This window comes from Salvelinus fontinalis, chromosome 2 (assembly GCF_029448725.1).
Source record: "Salvelinus fontinalis isolate EN_2023a chromosome 2, ASM2944872v1, whole genome shotgun sequence".
Lineage (NCBI taxonomy): Eukaryota > Metazoa > Chordata > Actinopteri > Salmoniformes > Salmonidae > Salvelinus > Salvelinus fontinalis.
In genome coordinates, this window is record NC_074666.1 from 27,597,545 (window position 1) to 27,615,107 (window position 17,563).

Below are 17,563 nucleotides of genomic sequence, written 5' to 3' on the forward strand. Positions count from 1 at the left end.
GCCTTGCTCACAACACTCAGGTTTAGCATTATAAAGGAATATCATGCTTATATCATGCTTTTTCCAAGATGGCGTAGCAGTCGGATGCTGTTTTGTTTGTCTTGTCCCGTCCCGTGTATATATCGTTTTTCTTCGTATATATTTTGTATATATTTTTTTCTATTTTTAATCTCAATTTCCATCTATGGACTGAACACACTCTCCTGCAACCCGCCTCACCCAATGTGGTATGGATCTGCAATTTTTTATACTTTAGAACCGGAACCCCCTTCAGAAGCTAGCAAGTTAACTTCTCTGCGCACGGATCCCTTTTACTGGATCATTTTCCTAAATAACCGCTGAATTGCAGGGAGCAAAATATTACAAAAAATATTTAGAATCATGCAATCACAAGTGAAATATACAAAAACACAGCTTAGCTTGTTGTTAATCCACCTATCGTGTCAGATTTTGAAAATATGCTTTACAGAGAAAGAAATCCAAGCTTTTGTGAGTGTATCAATCAATGCTAGAACAGCTAGCCCCAAATTAGCATGTTCACGAAAGTCAGAAAAGCAATAAAATTAATCGCTTACCTTTGATAATCTTCAGATGTTTGCACTCACGAGACTCCCAGTTACGCAAGAAATTTTATTTTTGTTCCATAAATATTACTTTTATAACAAAAAAACGGCATTTGGGTTGCACGTTATGTTCAGAAAACTACAGCCTCATTCCGGTGCTGAAAGGCAGAAGAAAATTCCCAGACTCAAAAATATTACTAAAAATATTTATAATCATGCAATCACAAGTGAAATATACCAAAACACAGCTTAGCTTGTTGTTAATCCACCTATCGTGTCAGATTTTGATAATATGATTTGCAACGAAAGCAATCTAAGCTTTTGTGAGTTTATCAATCAATGCTAGAACAGTTAGCCTTATATTAGCTTGGTTAGCTTGGTCACGAAAGTCAGAAAAGCAATAAAATGAATCGCTCACCTTTGATAATCTTCGGATGTTTGCATTCACGAGACTCCCAGTTCCACAACAAATGTTATTTTTGTTCGATAAATATTACTTTTATAAGAAAAAAACATATTTTGGGTTGCACGTTATGTTCAGAAAACCAAAGCCTCGGTCCGTTCGACGAACATTCCAAAGTGAAAATCTTTAAATCTAAAATCTTCGAAAGTCAAGTTGACAAACAGATCACCGTCCATTTCGAATCTCACCGTACGTTTTCCACTATGCAATCTGGTTTCCGAGCTGGTCATGGGTGCATCTCAGCCATGCTCAAGGTCCTAAACGAGTGGCCTCCCGGGTGACGCAGTGGTCTAAGGCACTGCATCGCAGTGCTAGCTGTGCCACCAGAGATTCTGTGTTCGAGCCCAGGCTCTGCCGCAGCTGGCTGCGACCGGGAGGACCATGGGGTGACGCACAACTGGCCCAGCATCGTCCAGGTTAGGAAGGGTTTGCCCGGCAGAGATATCCTTGTCTCACTAGCGACTCCTGTGGTGGGCCGGGCGCAGTGCATGCTGACCAGGTCACCAGGTGTACGGTGTTTCCTCCGACACATTGGTGCGGCTGGCTTCCGGGTTGTACTGTGCAGCTGTCTTCATTGACCTGGCCAAGGCATTCGACTCTGTCAATCACTGCATTCTTATCGGCAGACTCAATAGCCTTGGCTTCTCAAATGACTGCCTCACCTGGTTCGCCAACTACTTCTCAGATAGAGTTAAGTGTGTCAAATCGGAGGGCCTGTTATCCGGACCTCTGGCAGTCTCTATGGTGGTGCCACAAGGTTCAATTCTCGGGCCGACTCTTTTCTCTGTATACATCAATGATTTCGCTCTTGCTGCTGGTGATTCTCTGATCCACCTCTACGCAGACGACACCATTCGGTATACTTCTGGGCCTTCTTTGGACACTGTGTTAACAAACCTCCAGACGAGCTTCAATGCCATACAACTCTTCTTCCGTGGCCTCCAACTGCTCTTAAATGCAAGTAAAACTAAATGCATGCTCTTCCACCAATCGCTGCCCGCACCTGCCCGCCCGTCTAGCATCACTACTCTGGACGGTTCTGACTTAGAATATGTGGACAACTACAAATACCTACTCTCCTTCTAGACTCACATTAAGCATCTCCAATCCAAAATTAAATCTAGAATCGGCTTCCTATTTCGCAACAAAGCCTCCTTCACTCACGCTGCCAAACATAGCCTCGGAAAACTGACTATCCTACCGATCCTTGACTTCGGCAATATCATTTTCAAAATAGCCCCCAATACTCTATGTTGTCTATCACAGTGTCGTCCGTTTTCTCACCAAATCCCCATATACTTGTAAGGCCTGGGTGTCGGAGTGTGAAGGAAAAGCGCAGGAGCAGCAGGTGCAATACAAATGTTCTTTAATGAACACGGAACAAACTAGGCCACCCTACTAACACACTGGGAGTACACTATAAACTACCCCAGACACGGGGGAAAATGAACACAGTCCAGAATAACGTGAAGCACAAAACCAACACCACACTTACATACAAACAATCCCGCACAAAGAAACGTGCGGGCCGGCTGACTAAATAAGCCCAACTAATTACACCCTAATACAAAACAGGTGCACCCAATAAACACATAGGGAGGGGGAGAAAAGGATCAGTGGCAGCTAATAGGCCGGTGACGACGACCGCCGGACGCCACCCGAACGGGAAGGAGAGGCTGCAATACTACCCACACTGCAACCTGTATGCTCTCGTTGGCGGGCCCTCACTACATATCCGTCGCCAAACCCACTGGCTCCAGGTCATCTATAAGTCTTTCCTCGTTAAAGCCCCGCCTTATCTCAGCTCACTTGTCACCGTAGCAACACCCACCAATAGCACGCGCTCCAGCAGGTATATTGCACTTGTCATCCCCAAAGCCAACACTTCCTTTGGCCACCTTTCCTTCCAGTTCTCTGTTGCCAATGACTGGAATGAATTGCAAAAATCACTGAAGCTGGGGTCTTATATCTCCCTATCTAACTTTCAGCATCAGTTGTCAGAGCAGCTTACTGATCACTGTACCTGTACACAGCCAATCTGTAAATAGCATACCCAACTACCTCACCCCCATATTATTACTTATCCTCTTGCTCTTTTGCACCCCAGTATCTCTACTTGTACATCATCATCTGCACATCTATCACTCCAGTATTAATGGTAAATTTTAATTATTTCGCCTCTATAGCCTATTTATTTTCTACCTCCCTACTCTTCTACATTTGCACACACTGTACAAAGATTTTTCTTTTCTATTGTGTTATTGACTACGTTTGTTTATGTGTAACTCTGTGTTGTTGTTTTTGTCGCACTGCTTTGCTTTATCTTGACCAGGTCGCAGTTGTAAATGAGAACTTGTTCTCAACTGGACTACCTGATTAAATAAAGGTGAAATAAAAAATTAAATGAAGTACAGATATATGACAGATACACCGATGTGTGTCATCATGACCAGGTAAGTGTGAATGGGGTCGAGTGAGGTGAAAGGGGTCGAGGTGTGGGACAATGGACTGCAGTGAGGTGAAAGGGGTCGAGGTGTGGGACAATGGACTGCAGTGGGGTGTAAGGGGTCGAGGTGTGGGACAATGGACTGCAGTGAGGTGAAAGGGGTCGAGGTGTGGGACAATGGACTGCAGTGGGGTGAAAGGGGTCGAGGTGTGGGACAATGAACTGCAGTGAGGTTAAAGGGGTCGAGGTGTGGGACATTGGACAGCAGTGAGGTGAAAGGGGTCGAGGTGTGGGACAATGGACTGCAGTGAGGTGAAAGGGGTCGAGGTGTGGGACAATGTACTGCAGTGAGGTGAAAGGGGTCGAGGTGTGGGACAATGGACTGCAGTGAGGTGAAAGGGGTCGAGGTGTGGGACAATGGACTGCAGTGAGGTGAAAGGGGTCGAGGTGTAGGACAATGGACTGCAGTGAGGTGAAAGGGGTCGATGTGTGGGACATTGGACAGCAGTGAGGTGAAAGGGGTCGAGGTGTGGGACAATGGACTGCAGTGAGGTGAAAGGGGTCGAGGTGTGGGACAATGGACTGCAGTGAGGTGAAAGGGGTCGAGGTGTGGGACATTGGACAGCAGTGAGGTTAAAGGGGTCGAGGTGTAGGACAATGGACTGCAGTGAGGTGAAAGGGGTCGAGGTGTAGGACAATGGACTGCAGTGAGGTGAAAGGGGTCGAGGTGTGGGACAATGGACTGCAGTGAGGTGAAAGGGGTCGAGGTGTAGGACAATGGACAATGGACTGCAGTGAGGTGAAAGGGGTTGAGGTGTGGGACAATGGACTGCAGTGAGGTGAAAGGGGTCGAGGTGTAGGACAATGGACTGCAGTGAGGTGAAAGGGGTCGAGGTGTAGGACAATGGACTGTAGTGAGGTGAAAGGGGTCGAGGTGTAGGACAATGGACTGCAGTGAGGTGAAAGGGGTCGAGGTGTGGGACAATGGACTGCAGTGAGGTGAAAGGGGTCGAGGTGTGGGACAATGGACTGCAGTGAGGTGAAAGGGGTCGAGGTGTGGGACATTGGACAGCAGTGAGGTTAAAGGGGTCGAGGTATAGGACAATGGACTTCAGTGAGGTGAAAGGGGTCGAGGTGTGGGACAATGGACTGCAGTGAGGTGAAAGGGGTCGAGGTGTAGGACAATGGACTGCAGTGAGGTGAAAGGGGTCGAGGTGTGGGACAATGGACTGCAGTGAGGTGAAAGGGGTCGAGGTGTAGGACAATGGACTGCAGTGAGGTGAAAGGGGTCGAGGTGTAGGACAATGGACTGCAGTGAGGTGAAAGGGGTCGAGGTGTGGGACATTGGACTGCAGTGAGGTGAAAGGGGTCGAGGTGTGGGACATCGGACAGCAGTGAGGTGAAAGGGGTCGAGGTGTAGGACAATGGACTGCAGTGAGGTGAAAGGGGTCGAGGTGTGGGACAATGGACTGCAGTGAGGTGAAAGGGGTCGAGGTGTAGGACAATGGACTGCAGTGAGGTGAAAGGGGTCGAGGTGTGGGACATTGGACTGCAGTGAGGTGAAAGGGGTCGAGGTGTGGGACATTGGACAGCAGTGAGGTTAAAGGGTTCGAGCTGTGGGACATTAGACTGCAGTGAGGTGAAAGGGGTCGAGGTGTGGGACAAAGCAGCACTGGTTCAGGTCTCTCGTGTAGCCTTGCATACCACTAGTTCTATGTGGTTTGGACGCACCATGACCACTCCTACTCTAGTGTCTGCTCTGCTCTGTTCAGGGACACAGTGGGCGGCTTTGCTGCCTGAGTGGAGTAAAGTTATGTTGGCCTGCTCTCCTGTTTCCGTTGACACGACCAAATGCCTGGTTGCTATGAGACAACCCTGCTGTCTTCATGGTGTCCCTGTACTGAAGGGGAGGAGGGGGTGTCAGACATGTTGTGTGTCTCTGTCACCTCCCTCACTGCTGTTTAATTACAACGGTTTCCCGGAAGTTAAGTTTGGCCTGCTGCTCCTTGTTATAGCACTATTAGTAAAACCACTGGAGTGTACATGCTGCACATTGCAGGGACAAAAGCTGAGAGACAATGATATATATTTTCTCTGTAAAATAAATAATTGAGAGGGTTGTCATTAGTTTGTCCATTGTCATTGAAGCAGCTATCGCCGCTTTGTTAATTTAGAGCATTGTAAAATAATGTAATTAGAAAGAAGACCCATAGTCCGTCAACGTCATTGACAGCGTGTTCAGTTATCTTCCCTCCGTGACCCTTCTGTGACCCAGAGCATCAGTAGTCTGCACTCTGCTTGCCCCTCATGACTAATAAAACACAGCAAAACACAGCAACTTTCATGAAACAAGAAAATATTTTCTTGGATTCCTTCCAGGAATCGTCTTTCCCTCTCTTTTCTCTGGCCTGACTCGGCATTGACGTAGACCAGAAGGGATTCAAAATAGTCACATAAAAATCATTCCCCTATTGTGTTGCAACAGAGACTTCGGTGTGTTCCAGTCCCAGTGGATGTGAACTATGGTGGTGTTAGTCCCGGATCCCAGGGAAACCTCTGATGCCTCGCTGTTGTGTGCTGAATGGAAATAATAGGGGGATTGCTGCTGATCTAAACTGCTGTCATAGTGCATTTCCTTAGCTCTTAAATCTCCCCCTATCGCTGCCGCTTTTTCAGCCCAAAAACACTACATGTCTCTTTGCTTATTGATGCTTCTGTTCTCTGATAAATAATTCAAACAGCAGCCCATTTGAATTCCTGACCGTCTGGGCGTTTCTGTCATGTTTGTCTTATGTATGGATTTGGTTGATTTATTGGCCCGGGTGGAAAGGTTGTCCAGGAGTGGACGTTTAGCATCATATTATCTGACAGAAACAGGATTAGCCTTCCCCCACGGGTCCTGGGATCTAAACAAGGGTTTGATTACCTTCCCTTTGTGTTTTTCCTGCTTTGACTGCAAATCTCCTCCACCTGAGTCAATCTGCATTCTCATACACTCTCAACCCGCCTTGTCCTCAGGTTCAACCTCTGCAGGTATTTAGCAAATCACCCTAGCTAGCACAAGCTCGATATCCAACTTAGATACAAGCTGGTAACGGTTGGCATTTTATGTTCTGCTTGGTGGGAAGTGATGGTGTCACTGGCTGTACGTGTTTCACCTGGCCTGCACTGCCTCATTCTAACTGGCTGCTACAAGCTGCCAGGTAGTTGTTAGCGCAACAGCCACATGTGTACGCTCTCCTGTAAAGTGTGTTTGTGTAGCGGTAATTCAATGAACGCATTTTGTCATGAGCTTTATTTATTAACGGTGAACTGATTTTGCTTCTTGGCCCCAGACTGCCTTTGTAGAGCGTGGTGCTCTTTCTTGGTGGACACAAAGCCAGAGGACTGCAGTGCTCCAGTCTATAGCTAACGTACCACACACTGAAGAAATAGACTGGGGCGCTTTTCTTCATTGTCACAAAAGGCCAGCCACTCCGCTGGAGTCCCCACTCCCCTTTTACATAGTGATAAGACAGACATTATCCTCTGAACCTTTCTTTGCACCCAGCCAGGAGAAAGGAAAGAGTGAGAGAAGGGAGGAGGATGGTAGAGAGAGAGAAAGAGAGAGATTTCTCCTTCCCTAGAGTGAGACTGGGCTTCACCTCTGTGTGGAGGGGTTTTGTGTGAGCAGTGAAGAGGTCCTTAACCTTCTATCAGATGGAGCCACAGAGTTGTGCTCTGCCTGAATGGCTGCATTGAAAAGCCCTGAAGCAGAGGAGATGCTTCTATAGACTTGGGGAGAGGAGAGAGAGCGAATGCACCGAGCGTCGGTCGGGCCGCTGGAGTGTGACCCTCTCATGATGTGCACGCACTGTGAAACACTCCATCACCACTGAACTTGTGTCCTGCGTTGAATAGGCTGCCTGACAAACCTGTCCTCCCACTGAGGTGTCATAATAACAGACAGACAGACACACGGATATCTTAACATCACTGAATGTGGGAGGCCTATAATACACAGCATTGGTGGCCTATAGGCCAATTTATTTTACAAAGATGTGCTAGTGTTGCCACTGGCCGTTTGTACTAGACATTATATGTCAGCCTCAGGGAAACATACTACTATTTACCACTGTACAGTAAGCTGTATTCTTCATCGGAAATGTGTTCTAGGGAATTGGATAACTATAGGAGTGTAAAGAGGAAATCCTAGAGGACATATATTATCCAATTGTCTTTTTTCCCACCTGGCCGTATAAGCAGGTGGTTTAGGTCCATGTCCATTTGGAGGTGGTTATAGTACAACAGCACTGGCAGGTGTGTGGTAGAGCTCTAGAGTAGACTAGTGCCTACATCCTGCGGCAGGGTGGCAGCGTTGCAGTAGGGTGGCTGCAGCAGTGTGGCATGGCCTGGCAGAGCTCCTTTTTATCCAATCACACAGTTCTATCAGATCCCCCTGCTCCTGTCTCTTCCCATCTCCTCCCTCACTCCCCATGGCCCTCCTCTACCAGCCAGCCCTGCCACCCTCCCTCCCACCGCGCCTCGCCCCCCTGAACTCACCACCCACCGGACCACACCGCACTGCCTCCCCAGGACCCAGCCTGCTCCTCTCCACACCACACGTTACCTAGCGACCGTAACCAGGGAATGTGTGGTGCACAGTGACATTGAGATTTCTTATCTCCCCCTCTGTGGTTTTGTCTGGTGCAGTTTTTTTTCTCCTCCAATTTTTTCCCCCATCTCGCTTTTTTATTGTTCTCTCAACGAGAAACCACAATGAAAATGAGTGGGCCTAAATCTGTTTTTAAGCACTTCTTCTGAATTATAGGGAACAGATTTCTGTTTTACAATCTGTCGTGAGATGTGTGAGAATAAACATTTGCCGTCTGTGTCTCTCTGTGTGGCTTTATTGACCAGCATGATGAGAGTTGATATCATCATGGATCATGTTGCTGCCTGGTTGCAGAGCAGAGGAGGCTGGGGTTGGTTGGTGCAGTGAGGTGTCTCTGCCTGGTTGGCTCTAACTGTCTATGAGGAAGACTGTCCATTGTCCCCCATTGAATTATACACACTATTTAACCTCTTTCACTTGTCAGCATCTTTGCATCTTTTCCACAGTACAGAGGTCATCACCATTGTATTTCTTTTCCATGTCTCTCCTATCTGCCTTTAGACTAATGTCTGTTTTCCTCTTTGGTCTTTCAGGTAGAAGACGCCATGCTTATGTTTGATAAAACTACTAACAGACATAGAGGTAAGTCCACCATCCATATATTACCCTCCCCTGTGTTTTTCTTTTATGTCTATTCATGTGAGAGAAAATAGTACATTTCTGTGGCAGTTTCCCTTGTAAACAACACAAGGGTGATTCATTTCACATGGTGCCAGCTTGTTACAGTGCTTGTCCAAGCACTGGAAAACATCCTTTAAAAATCAATATAGTGGTATTTAAAACCTACGACCTGGATGAGGTGTGACTGATGTTACAGGTGGTGGTGGGTGTTGTTTAGGAACACACTTGGGCTCTTCCTCTCTGGGTGTCTGTAGGGGGTTATGGAGCCAGCCGAGGGTGCTGCCTACCTGCTGCCTGGCTCTAGTGCTACCTACCGGTCGCTGCGCTGGGAGATAACAGCAGAGATAAGGCCCAGGAGCAGTGCTGTCTTTATCTCTCTCTTATCTGCTCTTTATCTGGGATTAGGGGGAGGCTTCTCTAAAGCAGAGGACTTTCCAAAGACAGACTGTCTCCCTCTCCTTCCCTGAATTACAATAGCACCACCAGACACTGTGCCCTGTATATAGCCTCGTTATGGTTACATACATTTTTTGTGTTACTTTTTGATTGATTAGATTTTTTTACTTTTGTTTATTTAGTAAATATTATATTAACTCTATTTCTTGAACTGCATTGTTGGTTAAGGGCTTGTGAGTAAGCATTTCACGGTAAGGTCTACTACACCTGTTCTATTCGGCGCATGTGACAAATAAAATGTGATCTGATTTGATTTTGACCTCCACAGCGCCAGCCAGGTCCACTAACCACTAACCAATAGCAAGCTAAAAGACACTAAAACAGTGATGTGTAGCAATGATGATGTGATAATAGTATGGAAACTATAAAGGCCACAGTAGTGCAGCCATTGAGGGGGTGCGTCCTTAGTCCTCTCCTGTACTCCCTGTTCACCCACGACACCATCATTAAGTTTGCAGACAAAACGACGGTGGTAGGCCTGATCACCGACCATGATGAGAGCCTATAGGGAGGAGGTCAGAGACCATGGTGCCATGACATCAACCTCTCCCTCAACGTCAGCAACACAAAAGAGCTGATCGTGGACTACAGGAAACAGAGGGCCGAGCACGCCCCCATTCACATCGTCGGGTCGTTGTGTAGTGGAAGAAAAGCTTGTTGCGGCTTTACGCATTACATTGTGAGTTAACCCAACAAGGCTGTAGTGGAGCGGGTCAAAAGCTTCAAGTTCCTCAGTGTCCACATCACTAAGGACCTATCATGGTCCAAACACACCAACACAGTCTTGAAGAGGGCACGAAAACATCTCTTCCCCCTCAGGAGGCTGAAAAGATTTGGTATAGGCCTCAGATCCTCAAAAACTTTTCCGGCTGCACCATTGAGAGCATCTTGACTAGCTGGATCACCGCTTAGTATGATCTGTTTGGCATCCGTCCGTAAGGTGCTACAGAAGGTAGTGCATATGGTCCAGTACATCACTTGGGCCAAGCTCCTTGCCGTCCAGGACCTCTATACCAGGGCATGTCAGAGGAAGCCCTAAAAATTGTCAAAGACTCCAGCCACCTAAATCATAGACTGTTCTCTCTGCTACCGTACGGCAAGTCCGGTACCGGACAGCGGTACGAAACCAAAAGGCTCATGAACAGCTTCTACTCCCAAGCCAGCAGACTGCTGAACAGTTGATCAAATGGCTACCACGACTATTTGCATTGACAATAATATTTAAAACATTACAATACATTCACAACAGATTTCACAACAATTGAAGTGTGTACTCTCAGGCCGCTACTCTACTACCACATATCTACAACATAAAATCCATGTGTACATGTGTGTATAGTGCGTATGTTATTTACATTTACATTTAAGTCATTTAGCAGACGCTCTTATCCAGAGCGACTTACAAATTGGTGCATTCACCTTATGACATCCAGTGGAACAGCCACTTTACAATAGTGCATCTAGATCTTTTAAGGGGGGGGGGGGGGGGGGGCAGAAGGATTGCTTTATCCTATCCTAGGTATTCCTTGAAGAGGTGGGGTTTCAGGTGTCTCCGGAAGGTGGTGATTGACTCCGCTGTCCTGGCGTCGTGAGGGAGTTTGTTCCACCATTGGGGTGCCAGAGCAGCGAACAGTTTTGACTGGGCTGAGCGGGAACTGTACTTCCTCAGTGGTAGGGAGGCGAGCAGGCCAGAGGTGGATGAACGCAGTGCCCTTGTTTGGGTGTAGGGCCTGATCAGAGCCTGAAGGTACTGAGGTGCCGTTCCCCTCACAGCTCCGTAGGCAAGCACCATGGTCTTGTAGCGGATGCGAGCTTCAACTGGAAGCCAGTGGAGAGAGCGGAGGAGCGGGGTGACGTGAGAGAACTTGGGAAGGTTGAACACCAGACGGGCTGCGGCGTTCTGGATGAGTTGTAGGGGTTTAATGGCACAGGCAGGGAGCCCAGCCAACAGCGAGTTGCAGTAATCCAGACGGGAGATGACAAGTGCCTGGATTAGGACCTGCGCCGCTTCCTGTGTGAGGCAGGGTCGTACTCTGCGGATGTTGTAGAGCATGAACCTACAGGAACGGGCCACCGCCTTGATGTTGGTGGAGAACGACAGGGTGTTGTCCAGGATCACGCCAAGGTTCTTAGCGCTCTGGGAGGAGGACACAATGGAGTTGTCAACCGTGATGGCGAGATCATGGAACGGACAGTCCTTCCCCGGGAGGAAGAGCAGCTCCGTCTTGCCGAGGTTCAGCTTGAGGTGGTGATCCGTCATCCACACTGATATGTCTGCCAGACATGCAGAGATGCGATTCGCCACCTGGTTATCAGAAGGGGGAAAGGAGAAGATTAATTGTGTGTCGTCTGCATAGCAATGATAGGAGAGACCATGTGAGGTTATGACAGAGCCAAGTGACTTGGTGTATAGCGAGAATAGGAGAGGGCCTAGAACAGAGCCCTGGGGGACACCAGTGGTGAGAGCGCGTGGTGAGGAGACAGATTCTCGCCACGCCACCTGGTAGGAGCGACCTGTCAGGTAGGACGCAATCCAAGCGTGGGCCGCGCCGGAGATGCCCAACTCGGAGAGGGTGGAGAGGAGGATCTGATGGTTCACAGTATCGAAGGCAGCCGATAGGTCTAGAAGGATGAGAGCAGAGGAGAGAGAGTTAGCTTTAGCAGTGCGGAGCGCCTCCGTGATACAGAGAAGAGCAGTCTCAGTTGAATGACTAGTCTTGAAACCTGACTGATTTGGATCAAGAAGGTCATTCTGAGAGAGATAGCAGGAGAGCTGGCCAAGGACGGCACGTTCAAGAGTTTTGGAGAGAAAAGAAAGAAGGGATACTGGTCTGTAGTTGTTGACATCGGAGGGATCGAGTGTAGGTTTTTTCAGAAGGGGTGCAACTCTCGCTCTCTTGAAGACGGAAGGGACGTAGCCAGCGGTCAAGGATGAGTTGATGAGCGAGGTGAGGTAAGATAGAAGGTCTCCGGAAATGGTCTGGAGAAGAGAGGAGGGGATAGGGTCAAGCGGGCAGGTTGTTGGGCGGCCGGCCGTCACAAGACGCGAGATTTCATCTGGAGAGAGAGGGGAGAAAGAGGTCAAAGCACAGGGTTGGGCAGTGTGAGCAGAACCAGCGGTGTCGTTTGACTTAGCAAACGAGGATCGGATGTCGTCGACCTTCTTTTCAAAATGGTTGACGAAGTCGTCTGCAGAGAGGGAGGAGGGGGGGGGGAGGGGGAGGAGGATTCAGGAGGGAGGAGAAGGTGGCAAAGAGCTTCCTAGGGTTAGAGGCAGATGCTTGGAATTTAGAGTGGTAGAAAGTGGCTTTAGCAGCAGAGACAGAAGAGGAAAATGTAGAGAGGAGGGAGTGAAAGGATGCCAGGTCCGCGGGGAGGCGAGTTTTCCTCCATTTCCGCTCGGCTGCCCGGAGCCCTGTTCTGTGAGCTCGCAATGAGTCGTCGAGCCACGGAGCGGGAGGGGAGGACCGAGCCGGCCTGGAGGATAGGGGACATAAAGAGTCAAAGGATGCAGAAAGGGAGGAGAGGAGGGTTGAGGAGGCAGAATCAGGAGATAGGTTGGAGAAGGTTTGGGCAGAGGGAAGAGATGATAGGATGGAAGAGGAGAGAGTAGCGGGGGAGAGAGAGCGGAGGTTGGGACAGCGCGATACCATCCGAGTAGGGGCAGTGTGGGAAGTGTTGGATGAGAGCGAGAGGGAAAAGGATACAAGGTAGTGGTCGGAGACTTGGAGGGGAGTTGCAATGAGGTTAGTGGAAGAACAGCATCTAGTAAAGATGAGGTCAAGCGTATTGCCTGCCTTGTGAGTAGGGGGGGAAGGTGAGAGGGTGAGGTCAAAAGAGGAGAGGAGTGGAAAGAAGGAGGCAGAGAGGAATGAGTCGAAGGTAGACATGGGGAGGTTAAAGTCACCCAGAACTGTGAGAGGTGAGCCGTCCTCAGGAAAGGAGCTTATCAAGGCATCAAGCTCATTGATGAACTCTCCAAGGGAACCTGGAGGGCGATAAATGATAAGGATGTTAAGCTTGAAAGGGCTGGTAACTGTGACAGCATGGAATTCAAAGGAGGCGATAGACAGATGGGTAAGGGGAGAAAGAGAGAATGACCACTTGGGAGAGATGAGGATCCCGGTGCCACCACCCCGCTGACCAGAAGGTCTCGGGGTGTGCGAGAACACGTGGGCAGACGAAGAGAGAGCAGTAGGAGTAGCAGTGTTATCTGTGGTGAGCCATGTTTCCGTCAGTGCCAGGAAGTCGAGGGACTGGAGGGACGCATAGGCTGAGATGAGCTCTGCCTTGTTGGCCGCAGATCGGCAGTTCCAGAGGCTACCGGAGACCTGGAACTCCACGTGGGTCGTGCGGGCTGGGACCACCAGGTTAGGGTGGGCGCGGCCACGCGGTGTGAAGCGTTTGTGTGGTCTGTGCAGAGAGGAGAGAACAGGGATAGACAGACACATGGTTGACAGGCTACAGAAGAGGCTACGCTAATGCAAAGGAGATTAGAATGACAAGTGGGCTACACGTCTCGAATGTTCAGAAAGTTAAGCTTACGTTGCAAAAATAAAAATAAAATACAAGATCTTATTGACTAAAATGATATAGTACTGCTGGCTGGTGAAGTAGCCTGGCTAGCAGTGGCTACGTTGTTGAAAGTGAAGCTGGCTAGGTAACCTCGACAATTTCACTAAATTTCTCTAAACTACACAATTATCATGGATACAAGGACAGCAAAGACAACTAGCTAACACTACGCTAATCAAGTCGTTCCGTTGTAATGTAAGTTTCTACAGTGCTGCTATTCGGTAGAAGTTGGCTAGCTAGCAGTGTTGGCTAGGTAGGAGGACGGCAGCGCGGCAGGCGAAAAATAGCTGGCTAGCTAACCGATAATTACTCAAAGCTACACAATTATCTTAGATACAAAGATAGCAAAGAAAACTATGTAGCTAGCTAACACTACACAAGTCAGGTCGTTCCGTTGTAATGTAATCGTTTCTACAGTGCTGCTAATCGGTGGCTAGCTGGCTAGCTAGCAGGGTTGACTACGTTACGTTACTTTACGTTAGGGCGAGAATACCTGGCTAGCGAACCTCAGCGAACCTTCATAACTACACAATTATCACCGATACAGAGACGGCTATGTAGCCAGCTAAGTAGCTAGCTAAGATCGAACAAATACAAATCAAAGATAGCAAAGACAACTGTGTAGTCAGCCAACACTACACTGATCAAGTCGTTCCGTTGTAATGCACTCGTTTCTACAATGCTGCTATTCGGTGGCAAGCTGGCTAGCTAGCAGTGTTGGCTACGTTGCGTTACGTTAGGGCGAAAATAGCTGGCTGGCGAACCTCAATAACTACACAATTATGTTTGATGCAAAGACGGCTATGTAGCTAGCTAAGATCAAACAAACCAAACCGTTGTACTGTAATGAAAATGAAAATCAGACCGTTGTACTATAATGAAATGTAATGAAAAGTTATACTACTATTCGGTAGACGGTGGACGTTTGCTAGCTGCTGGGCAGATAGCAGTGAGGACTACGATAGACGACGGAATACGATAATTACGCAATTATCTTTTATACACAGACGGCTAAGTAGCTAGCTAAGAAGAAATTGCTAAGGTTAGACAAATTAAACCGTTGTACTATAATGAAATGAAATGAAATGTAATGAAAAGTTATACTACCTGCAGAGCGAATGCAAATGCGACCGCTCGCTCCAAACCGGATGTCGTTATCATGTGTGTGTGTGTATATGTGTGTCTCTTCATAGTCCCTGCTGTACCATAAGGTCTATTTTTTTCTGTTTTATAAATCTGATTCTACTGCTTGCATAAGTTACTTGATGTGGAATAGAGTTGCATGTAGTAATGGCTCTATGTAGTGCTGTGCGCCTCCCATAGTCTGTTCTAGACTTGGGGACTGGTGACATGTCTTGTGGGTTATGCATGGGTGTCTGAGCTGTGTGCTAGTAGTTTAAACAGACAGCTCGGTGCATTCAACATGTCAATACTTCTCACAAATACAAGTAGTGATGAAGTCAATCTCTCCTCTACTTAGAGCCATTAGAGATTGACATGCATATTATTAATGTTAGCCCTCTGTGTACGTTTAAGGGCCAGCCGTGCTGCCCTGTTCTGGGCCAATTGTGCTATTGGACAGTAGTCCAGGTGCGACAAAACTAGGGCCTGTAGGACCTGCCTTGCTGATAGCATTGTTAAGGAGGCAGAGAAGCGCTTTATTATAGACCTCTCCCCATTTTAGCTATGGTTGTATCATTATGTTTTGACCATGACAGTTTACAATCCAGGGTTACTCCAAGCAGTTTAGTCTCCTCAATTTCCACATTATTCATTACAATATTTAGTTGAGGTTTAGGGTTTAGTGAATGATTTTAGTTTTTGAAATATGTAGGACTAATTTATTTCTTGCCACCCATTCTGAAACTGACTGCAGCTCTTTGTTAAGTGTTGCAGTGATTTCACTAGCTGCCCTGAGGAATGTCTGACTTTATCTGTATTATGTTGGAGAGGCTTCAAATAAAGAATACCCTCTGTGTTCTGTTAGACGGTATCTCTCGATCCACAATATAGCAGGTTATACAGCCATAACACATACGTTATGATCGATAATGTCAAAAGCTGCACTGAAGTCTAACAAAACAGCTCACACCGACTTTTTATTATCAATTTCTCTTAGCCAATCATCATTAATTTGTGTAAGTGCCGTAAATGTTGAATGCCCTTCCCTATAAGCGTACTGAAAATGTTGCTTACTGTTAAATAGCATTGTATCTGGCCGAACACAATTTTTTCCAAAAGTTTACTAACATGTTTACCACACCGCTCGCGTCACGTGCAAAATAAATTGACACAAACATTTTATTCAATCATTGCACCCACACTGCTCACGCTCGCCAATGAGCGTCTGCATTGCCAGGAGCTAAAATAGAAGTTGCTTCTATTTGTGACGCAGAACGCGCTGCAAGTCCTGCCTCTCCCATCTCCTCATTGGCTTTTAGAAACATATGCCCACGTGCCATCTCCTCATTGGTTATACCCACGTGGGTGATTGAAAGATGAATGGAGGTCGGTTGTGGTAATACACCTTATGAAAGTTAGATGCCAATCGCCATATAAAGTCCAAAGAAGAAAAAGCCTGGAAGGAGGAGAGATGACTAGAAACGATTCGGTTGACCTTTTTTTGTGTGAATTAATTGTCAGAGTAGAGGACCTTGTGCATTTCAGGTAAAATAACAAGTCAATGTGTATATCCCAGGACAAATTACCTAGCAACAGCAAGCTAGCTATCTAAATAGAACAAATTAGCTAGCAACTGCAAGCTAGCTACATTTCCATAAATGTTTAATGCTTTTCGACCTGTCCACAAATTAATATAGTTGGTTCAGAGTTTGTTTTGATATTTCAACCTGCGTGTCGTGATCACGTTTGGTGTGGGGGGACAAAATCAATTTGCGCACGATGGGGCACACGGATGCACGCGCACGTCCGGTTTGGGCATAGTGTAAGGGTTGGTAACAGGCTGCTTGGTCGACTGTTTGAGCCAGGAAAGGGTGCTTTGCTATTCTTGGGTAGTGGAATGACTTTAGCTTCCCTCCAGGCCTGAGAGCACACATTTTCTTGTAGGCTTAGATTGAAGAGATGAACCGGCTCTATGCACACTCACTAGACTCTACCCACACACACTGACACTCCAACACACACACACACACACACACACACATACACACACACACACACACACACACACACACACACACACACACAACATACGCTCACACACACACTTTCACACTCTTTCACACTCTATGCTGCTCTTACTCTGTTTATTATCTATCCTGATTGCCTAGTCACTTTTACCCGTACCTACATGAACATATTACCTCAACTACTTCGTACCCCTGCACATTGACTCGGTACAGGTACTCCTTGTAAATAGTCTCGTAATTGTTTATTAAAATGTTTGTCTTACTTTTTATCTCTGAATTGTTGGGAAAGGGCTAGTAAGTAAGCATTTCAAATAACATTTGATTTGATTTGAACCAGGTCAGTTAGTTATCCCTCCACCCGTTCCGGTAGCCTGCTAGTTTGCTACTTGTTAGAATTTCCCTCCCTACTCTCCTCCTCTCCTCTTCTCTCCTCTGCTCTTAGAGGGAAGTGTATGTCCTACAGCTGCTGACAGGCATTTCCTGTCCTCCTCATATACACAACACTGAGCCCAGACACTTCCCCTCTGTCTCTCACACTAGCCAGCTTCTCTCACTAACACTATCTACTCAGCATTGGACCAGTCCTCTCTGTGGAAGTGTTGCCCAACCACGTAAGCAGATGTAGAGCTTTACTAA

At 47.3% G+C, this 17,563-nt stretch overlaps 1 protein-coding gene across 5 annotated transcripts in view; it reads left to right on the forward strand.

Annotated features, from left to right (window-relative positions):
• LOC129815418 (RNA-binding protein Musashi homolog 2-like) overlaps positions 1-17,563 on the forward strand; it is a 490,331-nt gene that overhangs the window by 188,066 nt on the left and 284,702 nt on the right. For all 5 annotated transcript variants that reach the window (XR_008753427.1, XR_008753428.1, XR_008753429.1 and 2 more), the window contains exon 7: positions 8,660-8,708. Coding sequence is in view for 2 of the 5 variants with exons in the window: in XM_055869219.1 (XP_055725194.1) it covers positions 8,660-8,708 (49 nt within the window). In the remaining 3 variants the exon portion in view is untranslated. The remainder of the gene's footprint in view (positions 1-8,659; positions 8,709-17,563) is intronic.